The following is a 13477-nucleotide window of genomic DNA, read 5'->3' on the forward strand; positions in this document are numbered from 1 at the left end:
ATGCTCATAATGAATTCTCTTAAAAAAATGCTCACTACAATCATCTTAATTTTGCTACTCTCAATGTTATAAATCCAATTAACTAATGTTTTTGCACGGTAGTTACGGAGATATTCTTGGTGATATATATATATATGTATTTTTTTTAAAACCTGGTGGTCTGCAATTGCAAGTAATAAAAAAAGACTTAAGCCACTATTTAGCCAATACAGATGTAAAATTTTGGTGCTTATTACAAAAACAATAATATTCTTGTTTAAAGGAACTATCTTGGTTGGTTCAGCATTTGATCGCCCTGATTTGGGTCATGCGTTAGAATGCGACCAAGCGACCTTGGTAGCGCTCAAAGAGGATATATGGGAATTGCTTTAAACAAAAAGAAGCAATAGTATTCCTGTAATATATGGCACTTCTACGACTTTTGCCTGCGTTGCGGACGACCTTGAACTACTGCATCCAAATTGACCCGATGGGGGACTCGACGGCTCTCAAAATTGACAGGCCTATGGGGGACCCCCGTCAGCTTCGTTTTTTAACAGCAGCAATAGTTTCTTGAGGATCAGAGCAGCAGCAGCTGCTCGAAGATGACAATGAATTTCCGCTTCTTCCTTTCCTGCGACATCAACCTTCCTGTCACCTTGCGTGTGGAATCCCTTGTGGGCCAGATTGTCAACCCTCCTTCTCAAGGTATGCAGAAAGAGCTCACTTCTTCATAATTCATCCTAAGTTGTGGAGGCTGTATGTCTTTTTACACTTGTGAATTTTTCCTTGCTATGATTTTAGACTTGGCAAGCTTGATTGGGCCCCCCAGCTCTCCCTCCGAGTTGTATGTTGAATGTGGGCTGTATATAGATGGTATCCTCTTTGGGTTGCTGACTCGAACCAGGTAAATGTGTCATTATTTTCTTTGGGCTCATAACAATGTTGCTCGCCTCGCTAAAAACCAAATCTTTATTTGTGTGCAGGCTCGCATGTAATGAGAAGCCATTTAGATGGAATGAACTTATAACCCTTAGTGCAAAATATCGGGACTTGACATTGGATGCCCAACTTGCTTTTACAGTGAGTAATTATTTGTTGAGCTGCAAGGTCGCTTTATCATGTGCAGACATTACTTGTTTTCTACACTATAGGTATGGGACGTTTCGAGTCCAAAGCAAGAAGTTGCAGTTGGGGGTGCCACGTTGCAACTTTTCAATAAAAAGAAAAGGCTGAAACTAGGCAAGCAAAAGCTGAGATTATGGCAAGGGAGGATCGCCGATGGATCAGTTCCTACAACCACACCAGGAAAGGTTTGATAAACATGTTGTTGTTATGAGTGATAATGCTGTAAGCAAATCACGGGCATTTCTGAGTCTGCCTTGCTCAATGTTTTAACAAAATCTGCTATCTTATATCCATGAGTTTTGGCAATGAAAGGTTAACAACATATGAAGTTCAATCAATAATCTGACTTTTGAATATAGTTGCGATTGTACTTGTCCTTGTATTTTAGTAGATGAGGGTTTTTCTATGCTTAGTGGCTATCTGAAGACTGGTAGCAAGAGTTTGATTGTCTGGCTGGCTCATAAGAGAGGCAGATGCATCTGTGATTGGTATTTGTGCCTAAGCATGAAATTGTAAGCACTTGGTCATTTTTATTCACTGGTGATTAAGTTGATTTGTAGCAGAATTATGTTCAATATGATAATCACACTAAGCAAACATAAAAAGACGAACTATACATTAATATAAATATATTGATGATAGTAATATATCAATGGCAGGTATATGACGAGCCATATCTATTGTTTCATTTCTATATTGTGTTCTCTTCTCACTTCTTATGCTGGTTATAGCAAATTTGGTGAGTCTGCTTACTGAAAGCAGGTGCCAAAACATGAATGGGGAGAAGTTGAGCGACTAGAGAAGCTCGTCAACAAGTATGAAAGAGGGCAGCTTTGGCACATTGAGTGGCTAGATAGGTTGGCATTTAAAGCTATAGAGCAGGTCAAGGAAACTGAAGATAGAATCAATGGAAGTGCTCATCTTCACTTGATCGTGGATCTTCGGACGTTTGAGCATCCAGTCGCTTTTCAGGTTTATGGCTCAAATTTTTTCCCACCTGGATTTTAGCATAATCTTTTAAAGAGAAAGTATCAGAGAAGATGGCATTTATTGTTTGTTATACAAAAAGAATCAAATCTTTAACATTCAGCAGGTTCTTTCTTCTCAGGAAAAGGGTGCAAATTTACCCATGCAAGCTCCAATATTGGCATCAAATCAGCTTGTTCGTGTCTTGGATCCAGAGGTTGGGAAGCAAAATCCTTCTGAAAACAAGCACTTGAAACTTGCAAGAAGTGTTACTCGTGGTGTTATTGACCGCGATTTAAAGCCAAGTGCGACAGAGCGGAAGTATGGGAATTTGTTCTTGTTAAGATGCTTATTTGCTGCATTGTGCAGTTCACTGTGCCACTTCAAAGTAAATTTATTTTGTTGACTGCACAGAGAAATACACAAAATCCTCAAGTACCCACCTACTCGGGATCTCGGTGGTGAGGAAAGACAACTTCTTTGGAAGTTCCGTTTTTCTCTTATGTTGGAGAAAAGGGCGCTTACAAAGTTTTTACGATGTGTGGACTGGAGTGATGCACATGTAAGTTTTACCATAATCAAATGTGTATTCCAAAGCTTGCTTTGGTGAGCTTCAAATGAATGGATGTTCTCAGGCAGTCTATGACTTGCTTGAGTACTGGTTTGGTCCCTCGGTTCATTGTTTTTAAAGAATGATTTTCAGAATGGGTCTTGCAGGAAGCAAGACAAGCAATCGAACTCATGCACAGGTGGGCTTCTATTGACATAGCAGATGCATTGGAGCTTTTGTCCCCAGTCTTCGAAAGTGAAGAGGTAAGATGAATATCAAGGTTTGCGTGTTCTTAGTCCTTTTGCAAATAAGTATTTATGAAATTTGGATACAAAAGATTCTACTGTCATATCTTAGAACTGTTTTTGGGCTTAGCTGTTTGCGTTCTAAAGTATGGAGTCTAAATCTACTTACTTGATGTTATTGTCACAAACGGGAGCGCATAACAATATAAAATACATTCGGATAAATAGGATTTATCACTTATTACTGAAGCCAGAGGATATAGAGAGAGAGATAGAGAGAGAGAAGATCGACACAGTACTGGGGACCAGAAGATGGGTTGGTCCCCCCCCCGTAATAGTATCTTTATTACTGAGGAGAAGTCTATACAAGCACTTGAACCGAACGTATTACCACGTTCGTTCTAGAATAAGACTTGATGGTTCCCGGAAGCCTCAGCTTCCGATTCCTAGGGCAAAACCCTATTCCAAGGAACTTCCGTTCCTTATTCCAAATCCTTGAGAACCAAGGTTCTCGCCTCTGGATCTCACCTTCCAGACTCAGGGCATGACATCCCTGCAACTCTTTCTAACTCTCTTTCCAGAGTCCTCTTCCCGCAGAACAACTCTGCTTTCCCGGACACGAAGTCCTTACTTGGGAATCCCAACTTCCGGATCGCAACTTGAGAGACTACCTCTCTCGGATCCGTGGATCTTCTTCCCAAACTCGGGTACGAAACCCTTGGGCTGATCTGGCTCTAGTTCCTCAGAGCGCTTTTCTCCTGCAGAGGCTCATGTCTTCCTATGCTCCTACTCCCTCACGAAGAGGAAGTACACCTGCAATCAAATACTCAAAGATCATAACATGAAAAACGTTACCTTCAAAGTCTCGACGCTCGAAACGCAACTCCGTTCTCGAAAAGCAATTCCCCGGAAGAGATCTTTACATAGAAAAATTCTCTCTTCCAATCCTACACACAAAAGAGGTGTGTTCTCGGGTTCCTTCTCGTAAATCAGCCCCGTCTACGACGTTTATGGGCTGAAAACAGAGAAAAACAGCAACTTGTCGCGATGGAAACACGCTTCGTAGGCACTTCTTCGCGAGGGAACTCGCGCACTGGGTCTTGGCGACATCTTGTACACTTGGGGCAGCCATGGGCATCACTGGCAACGTCTTCTTTACGGCTGAAATCTGCAGTAGCATCTCCTCCTTGCAAAGATTGGTCCTCCTCTCTGAGTGAGGGCATGTGATGCTTTTATAGCTCCTAGCCACGGGCACGAATAGCTGCTTGCGTAGAGATCGCGGCCGTTTTTTTTTTTTTTTTTGGTTAAATATTTTTTTTCATTTTTTTTTCCCGTTCTGCCAGAAAAAGAGAGAGAGAAAACCCTGGCTGATCTGTTGCCTTATTTATCAGATGGCTACCCACTTATTAAGTGGGCGGCCGGCGTATTTTAAAAATAGTCTGAACCTGCCCAAAAACTCAATAAAACCTTATAAGTTAAAAACAATGCTTTCACAGCACTTCCCAGGTGTCCCTGGATGCAATCACATGCATAGTTGCAATGCAGACATAGACTTCCTCGCGGGAAAGCATCTGCTTTCCCGAAAAGCAATCCCGCTTTCTCAGAAAGCATCTGTTTTTCCTCAAAGTTTCCTTTGAACCCATCTTCATTCAAGTGCTTGCTTTTCCTTGTGCATAATTCTAACATAGTTCGGAATTTCCTCCCGACTATGGATATTCCCTTTCCGATGCACCCGTCACCCACCTTGTGACGCATCAGGAATACCCATCACCTAGTCCTTTCCTACCGAACTTACGGTACAATCTCCTTTACGATGCTCTATGTCACCCATCCTATGACACATCAGAGATGTCCGTTCCCGGAGGGTCGGATACTTCTTTCCGATGCTCCTTGTCACCCATCCGATGTGACGCATCAGAAGTACCCGTTCCTGGTGGCCTTACAGATATTCCCTTTCATAGTGCTCCCGTCATTACTCTAAATGATGCACTAGGAATATTTTGTACTCGGATGTCTCCAGTGAGAAAAACCCTCTCACTTAAAATTCCAATAATTCATTTAGAATTATTTTTCCTTGGTGTTCCAAGCGAGAAAACCCTCTCACTTATAAATCCAATAATTCATTTAGAATTATTTTTCTGTAAGATAAAGCCAATTTGGCAACAGTTATAAACTTACTAAGTTTGCAATTTGTGGTCTTGCAATCTGAGCCTCTGTCTAAACTCTTGTGCATTTCTAGAAGGTGTGCAAATAAGAGAGAGCTGTTAGTTGTTCGCACATATTATTTTGGGTAGTGTGTCCAGAATCAAGGTGATGATCTTTCAATTTGAGTTTGTACAAGCAGCAAAGTGAAGGTCGCACTGTCAAATTTTGGAAATTTGCCTCACTTTAGAAGTTCTTTCTATTGGATTCTTGTCTTAGTTTATAACTTTTTCCTCTATGTCTCTAGTCCAAAACATTGCTCAACCCATGATGTGACGCTTTTAGGGTTAGGGTTTCTTGGTAAGGCCACGATCATAGAATGATAGATGGCCGCCGCTTGTCTCGCTTAGCGAGGACTTCTATTGGAGGTGCTTCATCTTGAAGAGTTATTATGGCTACATCATCCACTTGAGTCGAGTCGAGTTTTGCATTGGTGTACATTCCATTTACGCAATCTAAAGCAACTACCCCATGGATAACAATGTGGGGGGCCCTTGAGAGGGTTGGTTGGGACTCATCAGTGTGTCTTTCTCCTCTCTCTATCTCTCTACATGTCTACCTTATCTCTTTGAAACTCTCTTAAATAACTAAAAGGGTCAATCAATAACACAAAGTTGCATTCATTAACGAAAGGATGGAACAAGGGATTGTGGAAGTGAGAATTCTTGATTCTACCTATTTGTAATGTGCAGCGGAAGTGATTTAGGGTAAATGCTCAGGATGAGTTTCAGAGCGTACTCAAGGTTCCTTTTATTGAACGAGAGTTCCTTTTACTTTATGAGAGATGTGCAAAGTCTAAAGATAGAAAAGTGAATGATACTGTGAGTGAAGAGAGAGAAAGAAGACTTTAACACCAGATGGGGTCATCCCAAACCCCTTCCAAGGGCCCCCTTCGGGGTATTTGCTTTAGATTGCATAAATGCTGATACAATGGTCCTAGATGTTGAGATGCCGATGGGATCTTGTGGTAGATGCTTGTATCTGAGAGCTAAGGGTTGGAAATTGAAAACGCTAGGGCTGATTTGGTTTGGAACTGCGATTTGACGATGCGGCTAGGGCTGAATCTGAAAAAATTGGGCTGATCTTACTACTAGAGCTGGCAATGGGTTGATGGTCGAAAAATGCTGAAGCTATTGGATGTTTGGAGAGGTGACCCCTAGGCATAGTTACCAGGAACGGAAGATTGAATCGGGGAACGCGGAATGGCAACGGGCATGAAATGCTATTCCCTGTTACGCATACTGAGTCTGAAACACGGAACGGGAACCTAAAATGGGAACAGGGAACGGAGACTTGAAAATTGCCATTCCCTATAACCATGCCCCTAGGGGCTCCCATATAGGTGCAAAAGTCTGGGTGATTAAGCGCCCACGACTTAATAAAATGATCTAATATGTCGCTCATTAATAAGTTGATGAACTACAAATAAGAGGCTGTCACATGCACATCTAACTCTATGTGCATGGGGACAAGCTAACTCCTATCTTTGTCAGGTGCAAGAGAATTGAAATGGTTGACAAGATATAGACTCTTCACTTCCACAAATCTTCGTTCCTTGCTTGAATGTGGGCTACTTAGTACGAATGATGGTTCCATTTAGAGAGAGAACGAGAGGTAGAGATGTGTAGAGAGAGAGCGAAAGAGAATGACACTCGATGAACCCCCGCACCATTGCCGATGTGGTATTTGCTTTTGATTTGTAAATGGAATGTACACACATGCAATACCTCAATTGTAGACTCTACTGACTTGAACGGGGAATATCACCACAGTTTCTCTTCAAAATGAAGCACCTCTGGCGCTACTTTGATGTTGTTTCGATGAGGGGTTGCAAATGGCTGCCAAGGGGTAGATCTAGGGCTGATTTGTGTTCCCAAGCGCTGATGGTTCGCTGAAAAAACGCAGCAGATTTGATGCATTAAGCAGGGCTGAAAATGCAGCTGATGATGGAGCAAATAATGGACAATGATGGGAGCACTCGATGCGTCGAGGGAATGGCCAAGGGCCTGTCGAAACTTTTGGGCTGCAATAGGGAATTTGCGTTAGCAAACGAGAGGCTTTTCCAATGAGGAAGAAGAGCCAAAACCTCAAAAAGTTGGGATGTAGGGCTGATCCAGCGATGTGCTTGCAAACTCACCAAGGCATTGTTGAAAGCAAAAACTCTGGGTATTCTACTAGCGCTTCAAACTGATGGAAAACGCTATGCGTGCTGGTTCCTTTATACCGAGTTTTTAGGTGCTAAGTTGGGAAAGGTGCCGGGTTGGGAAAATGTGCAAATGTGAGTTTTAGGTGACAACTCACTGATCTGTGAACCATTTGACGAAAGAACTGGACGGACACATTCTCTCTAGATGCGCATTGAAGTGTAAGAACATTTGTCAAAACGTGTGTACAAACCATTTTTGCAAGAGGGTTCCAAAATTGGAAAGCCTAATCTAATGGGCTCGTCTAGACATGCAACTCCTGCAAGCAAGCTCACAAAATTGCCAGTACTAATCCTCCTAGGATTCTAGACACTCCTTTCTAGAGATATGTACAAAATTGGCTTTGGAGGTCGATGAAGCATGTCACAGAGCCATGACAGACCATGATTACCGGCAACGTATTTAGTAATCGCATCTAGATCCATCTTGGACCTCACTGATGTTGGATTAACTAATCCTATATTGCGATCATTTCTATAGAGATTTTCAACTCAAGCACTTTCCTGTGCGAGAATCGTGCGTTGCAAGCACTATCGTATGCGAGAATGTCGCCTCAAGTAGTGTCATGTGCGAGAAATCTTTTTCGGGAGTCCCAATCCATCACCAAGTTCATATTGAACAAAGTGGTTTAATCATTCATTGATTGAATCAGTCGTGATCCATGATTCGTTATCAGGTTGACAGCTCGCGAATCATCATCATCTCATTTTCAATCCTATTGTCTGTTCACAAATAGAAGGTTCTTCCATATTAGTTCGATTAAAAAATCATGATACTTATCGGATTTATTCTTGAGCGATCATTGCTCCCCATTGCATTCATCATCATCGATTTCACATGTTATCTGCACACAACTAGCAAGTTCTTCCAAACAACATTAATCTCATACATAAATCAGAATCATCTTCGGAAATTCCTATTTCAAAGTTCTTCATTCACAGACTTAGTTTATCCTGAATAGAGTGTTTCAATCATCTGGTCATCTCATACGTCAAGAAGTCTTGATGCACCTAGATCCCTGTGTAGCCATCTCATTGTTAGAGTTACACCATCGTTGCTTCGCCATTTTATACGGCTAGTGATTGTTCCGGGTTGGCCACCCATCGCACATCATGTAGATTGCTTGGGCGGACAATTTTAGCACATGTCCGGCCGGTCATTTTCTGAGCCTGGCTGGGTGCACACATTTTTAGCCATTTTTGGGCTTTTATGTTTTTTGCACCAGTTACACATTTTTGCCCTACCTCAACCTAAGATTCTATAAATAGAATGCTTAGGTCTTGTAGTCGTACACATTGTGTATAGAGAGCATCATTTGCAGAGCACTTGTGTTCTCTCTCTCTCTCTCTCTCTCTCTCTCTCTCTCTCTCTCTCTCTCTCTCTCTCTCTCCCCCAACGTTTTTGGCGTGCGTGGCTCACACCCTTTCTGCTGCTCACTCTCACATGGTATCAGTCACCAAGGAACGGAGAATCTGCACCGATCTTTCCTCCGGAGGCTAGCGCTAGAACTTCTGCCGGTTTCCATCACTGCGGATTTCAAAAACGCTGATCTTTCAGCCCTAGCGTTTTCTGCAAGAACAGCATCGTTTTTGCATCTGTAGCCTAGATCTGCATCCCTCTCCCTAGCGCTTCTCTCCTGCAGCAGAATCACACCAAAACCGGCACCAAAAATCTGATGGCGTTTTTGCAAACCCTTGCGTTTTTGGACAGATCTGCGTTTTGCAGATCTTGCTGCGTTTTTTGGTGATTTGCGGCATTTTTCACAAAACACTGATCTTGTGCACCTACGAGAGCGGCAATCTTCTACACTGCCTGGAGCTTGTAGATCTACACCTTGGACATGTATCTACACCCAATCGGCACCATTTTTGGTACTTAAAAGTTATTACTTGCTGTTTTTTCTCTGTTTTCAGCCCCTCAACGGCTGAAAAGTGCGAGAACCCTCTCCTGTGACACTCTGCGATGCTCCCGCACCGCCACTTGCTCCCGCATCGACCTGTGGCGTACAGGCACGCTGAAATCTCTATTACAGCAGCGTTTTCAGCACCCTTTGTAGCGTTTTTTGGGCGGACAGCACGGTGAATTTTTACCTCTTGTGCGGTTGAACCATCCTTTGCTCGTCAGGACACCATCCGGTGGTTGTCCGTGCGGTTATCTTGGACTGCTATAGCCTTGGGAACAGTACCTTCATCGACGACTTGAGATCTTATCGATCTACCTTTGGGACTTCTCTCTGAGCACGCGACATGTCGACCCCGAAGCAGAAGGGACAACAACAGCAGTCCCAGAAGGGGGCCACTACGTCTTCTGTGACTACGGTCACTTCCACTTCTGTGACTATGTTGGCATTTGCTAACGCTACATCCAAAAATTATGCCCTCACCCAGCTTGTTGAGGAGAAGAAGTTGGATTTACACAACTATTCTGTGTGGAGGACACGAGTCCGCACAATTATTGCCTACCATCGACTCTGGGAATGGTTGAATGATTTCACCCATTTGGCTACTCAGCCTTCCCTTCCCACTGCCACTCAGGCCCAGATGGACGAGTGGGTGGATCGGGACATACGAGTCTTCACCTTTCTTATGATGAACCTCTCGGACCGCATCATGAAGAAAGTTTCCAAGGAGGAGCATGCACATCCATTGTGGAGACGAATTCTTGACCAGTTTGAGGAGACCTCGTTTGCCAGACATATCACACTTGAACGGGAGTTGTATAACCTCCAGTTCAAGGATTTCAACTCACTTGATGGGTTGACCCGCCGCATGCTGGAACTTTGGGACGACCTTGTCTCTGCCGGAGGCGACATCACCTCGCACACATGGCTGGCCTCTTACTGTTCAAGCTTCCCCCACGCTTTGATCCCTATATTCAAAGTTTGCTCACGTCTGGACATACCTCTTTTCCCACTTGGGACGAGATTCTCCCTTCCCTTAGACAGATTGAGGGGCACTCCGCATTCCGAGCCGGAGGTGCTGTTGATGCAGAAGGAGCTTAACAAGAAAGGTAAAGGTAAGAAGAAGGAGAAGAACAAGGACATTGAATGTTAGCATTGCCACAAGAAAGGGCACATAGAATCAGAATGCAGAAAGAAGAAGCGAGACGAGGCCAACAGGGAGAAACAGACAGCCTCGACTGCAGTAGTAGCCTCTCACGAGACGGCGGGGATCGCTCTTGTCGCGACGACGGACCACGCTCTTGCTACATCATAGTTAGGTACTTGGGTTGTTGACAGTGGAGCCACCACTCACATGACTCCCCAACAGTCATGGTTTAGCTCTCTCATTGTAAGGTGCAGCAGAAGTGAATGTTGAACTTTGCTAAAGATGAGTGCTCCGAACTGTGCTCAAGGGTTCCTTTTACTTACGGAAGAGAGAGCCTTCCGTTCCTTTAGTGAGAGAGTGCAATGAACACAAACAAAGTGGTGAACACTGTGAATGAAGGTGCTGAGAGTGAGAGATAGAGAGAGAAGAGATGTTGGTGTAGCGGAAATGAATGTTGAACTTTGCTCAAGATGAGTGCTCCGAATTGTGCTCAAGGTTCCTTTTACTTACGAAAGGTAGAGCCTTCCGTGCCTTTAGTGAGAGAGTGCAATGGACACAAACAAAGTGAATGGACATTGTGAATGAAGGTGCTGAGACTGAGAGATAGAGAGAGAAGAGAATACGACACCGGGAAGTTGTGGTATTCCTCCAAAGGCCCCACTCTCTATGGCGAGAGCAACTACTATTACTTGCACAAATCTCTACAATGCTTGGACTTGTCGACGATGTCGACAGCTTTCAATTTCGTCGAAATTGGAAAAAGATGGTTGAAAAGGAGAAGGACTTGCATGTCAATGTATACGCTTAGATAGAGGGGGTGAGTTCACCTTGAAGGACTTTGCATAGTGGTGCAAGTCAAAGAGCATCCAACGCCAGCTGACTACTCCTTATACTCCTTCCGAGAACGGAGTTGTTGAGCGGAAGAACCGGACTATCATGGAGATGGCTCGTGCGATGCTTGCGCATGCTTCTTTGTAACAGACTTGGACACTCCAAGTCAAGAATCAACTGCGACAACACCAAATAACCACTTCAAAACAAGTCACAGATCACAATAGATGTACACTGGCCAAACGGAGTTCCGTGCCTAGAGATATTGGCCCCAAAGACTAGCGCCCCTTTCGGTATTTCTTTTTATATAAATCAGATCAAAGTACAAGAGAGTGGCTAAGGTTTCACTCTCAGACTCTGCGTCCAGATGCTCTGAGAAGTGAAGCCCTCACCACTTACTTAAAGATACAAGGGATGCCCAAAAGCAGAGCCCCAAAAGCTTTTAAAATAAAAAGCATCAGTTCTCTCTCTCTTTCTCATATTGTAGAGAAAAAGCAAAATTTGCGTCGCTCATCATTATTAAAAAAAAAAAAAAAAGCCTCCGCGATTTTCGGAAATTAGGGTTTGTAGGAATTTTAGGGTTTCTGGCAGAAATTAAGGTTTCTGCTGTCCGTAGCCACGTCATCACTTTGTGACATATTCCCCTTCTTGAAAGCATTGTAATCGACTGCGATTACGCCTGCAAAACAGACAAAAGCCATAAACCGTCTTAGCAGACACTGACTGTTAGTACCTACGTACTAGGAACACACATCTAAGCACATGTACAAAATCAACAGTCACATCACACGACATCACCAGACATCACAGGACATCACATGACATCAAATGACGTTCAACATTCATTCGGATCTTAGACCATGATTTATCGGTAATGTAGCTAGCAATCACATCTAGGTCCAATCGGGACCTCAACGATGTCCGATTGACTAACCCCTATTGCAACCATGTCTATTCCGGCCAAGCTGAATTCTGGGTTCCGTTTGGAGTAGACTATGCTAAACCAAAACATCGAGGTAAAGTTTCACAATCCGAGGAGTATCTGCTAGGTCCTCCTCCTCCATCCACTTCGCATCAAATGCAGGAAAGTTCTTGAACTTAACCAAGAACCGCCTTCGGACTTTACCGTTCTTCGTATCGTTATGTGCCAAAATCTGTTCAGGAACAAGGATCTCCTTGTTTTCTTCCACTTCGGGTTGCTCATCAGGCTCCCCATCATCAGGCACATCACCCTTAACAGATTTCAAGAGACTCACATGCAATGCATTGTGAATCCTCCAAGTATCTGGCAGTTTCAATCGGAAGGAGACATCGTTTATCTTGTCAGTGATCTGGAAAGGTCCGTAGTATCGCATACTAAGCTTTGGAAAAAGCCTCTCCTTTCCCTTTTTCTTTCGTAGGCATGTCTTCTCAAAACGTAAGAGCACCCAATCATCCTCCTTCAATTTCAAGTTGCGACGATGGCGATCCGCTGCCTTTTTCTGTCGTTCTTGAGACTCCTGCAAAGTCTCGCGAACCTTGGCAAAAGCCGTATCCAAATCTCGCGAATATTCATTCGCTGCAAATATCTAATCTTCGTGCTCAGGAAGGATGGAACCTTCGAGCAATTTCAACAATCTCACATGGCGTCTTCCCCGTCGAAGAGTGTATCGTGTTATTGTAGGCAAATTCCACCAAAGGTAAGTTCTTTTTCCATTGAGTCTTCTGATCCGAGATACAAGACTTCAATAAATCTAAAATCACTGAATTGGCAATCTCAAATTGCCCTTCAGTCTGCAAGTGGAACGATGACGAGAACTGCAACTGCGTGCCAATGTTCTCCCAAATTGCCTTCCAAAACTAACTCATAAATCTGGGGTCTCTATCGGAGACAATCGTCTCAGACGCGCCATGTAATCGAAAAATCCTCGTGATCATTCTGGGTTCTCGAGAGATCAAAAATGAAATCCATTTCAATACTTTTCCAGGGGCAGGTGGGTATGGGTAAAGGCTTTAACAATCCCTGTGCCTTATTCTTGTCAAAATTGACCTTCTGGCATACTAAGCAATTGCGTACAAACTCTTTCACATCCTTTTTGAGTCTCGGCCCAAAGAAGTATCTCTCTACTCCCTTCATGGTGGTAGCAATGCCGCGATGACTCGTAAAAGGTGGACAGTGGTATTCAGTCATAACCTTTTCCCTCAACGGTTGTGTAACGCACAACATAGTCTTTTTCATCAAGTAGCCTTCCCGAAGAGAGTATCCAGCTATTGTCGCCCCATCCCGTATCCGTGTGCAAAATCTGTATCTGTGGCATACTGATCGACCATATCCTCGAAGCTCCT

General features: G+C 43.5%; 1 protein-coding gene across 2 annotated transcripts in view; it reads left to right on the forward strand.

The window, feature by feature from the left end:
- Positions 1-362: 362 nt before the first annotated feature.
- Positions 363-13477, forward strand: part of VPS34 (vacuolar protein sorting 34) — a 64796-nt gene continuing 51681 nt past the window's right edge. The window contains exons 1-8 of one of the 2 annotated variants that reach the window (XM_086492617.1): positions 363-687; positions 784-886; positions 966-1062; positions 1134-1292; positions 1870-2079; positions 2201-2394; positions 2488-2635; positions 2791-2886. In XM_086492617.1, the coding sequence (XP_086348743.1) occupies positions 585-687; positions 784-886; positions 966-1062; positions 1134-1292; positions 1870-2079; positions 2201-2394; positions 2488-2635; positions 2791-2886 (1110 nt within the window). In that variant the 5' untranslated portion in view covers positions 363-584. The remainder of the gene's footprint in view (positions 688-783; positions 887-965; positions 1063-1133; positions 1293-1869; positions 2080-2200; positions 2395-2487; positions 2636-2790; positions 2887-13477) is intronic. The other variant, XM_086492618.1, reaches the window with a different exon arrangement.

This window comes from Adiantum capillus-veneris, chromosome 20 (genome assembly GCF_014529385.1).
Source record: "Adiantum capillus-veneris isolate H3 chromosome 20, ASM1452938v2, whole genome shotgun sequence".
Lineage (NCBI taxonomy): Eukaryota > Viridiplantae > Streptophyta > Polypodiopsida > Polypodiales > Pteridaceae > Adiantum > Adiantum capillus-veneris.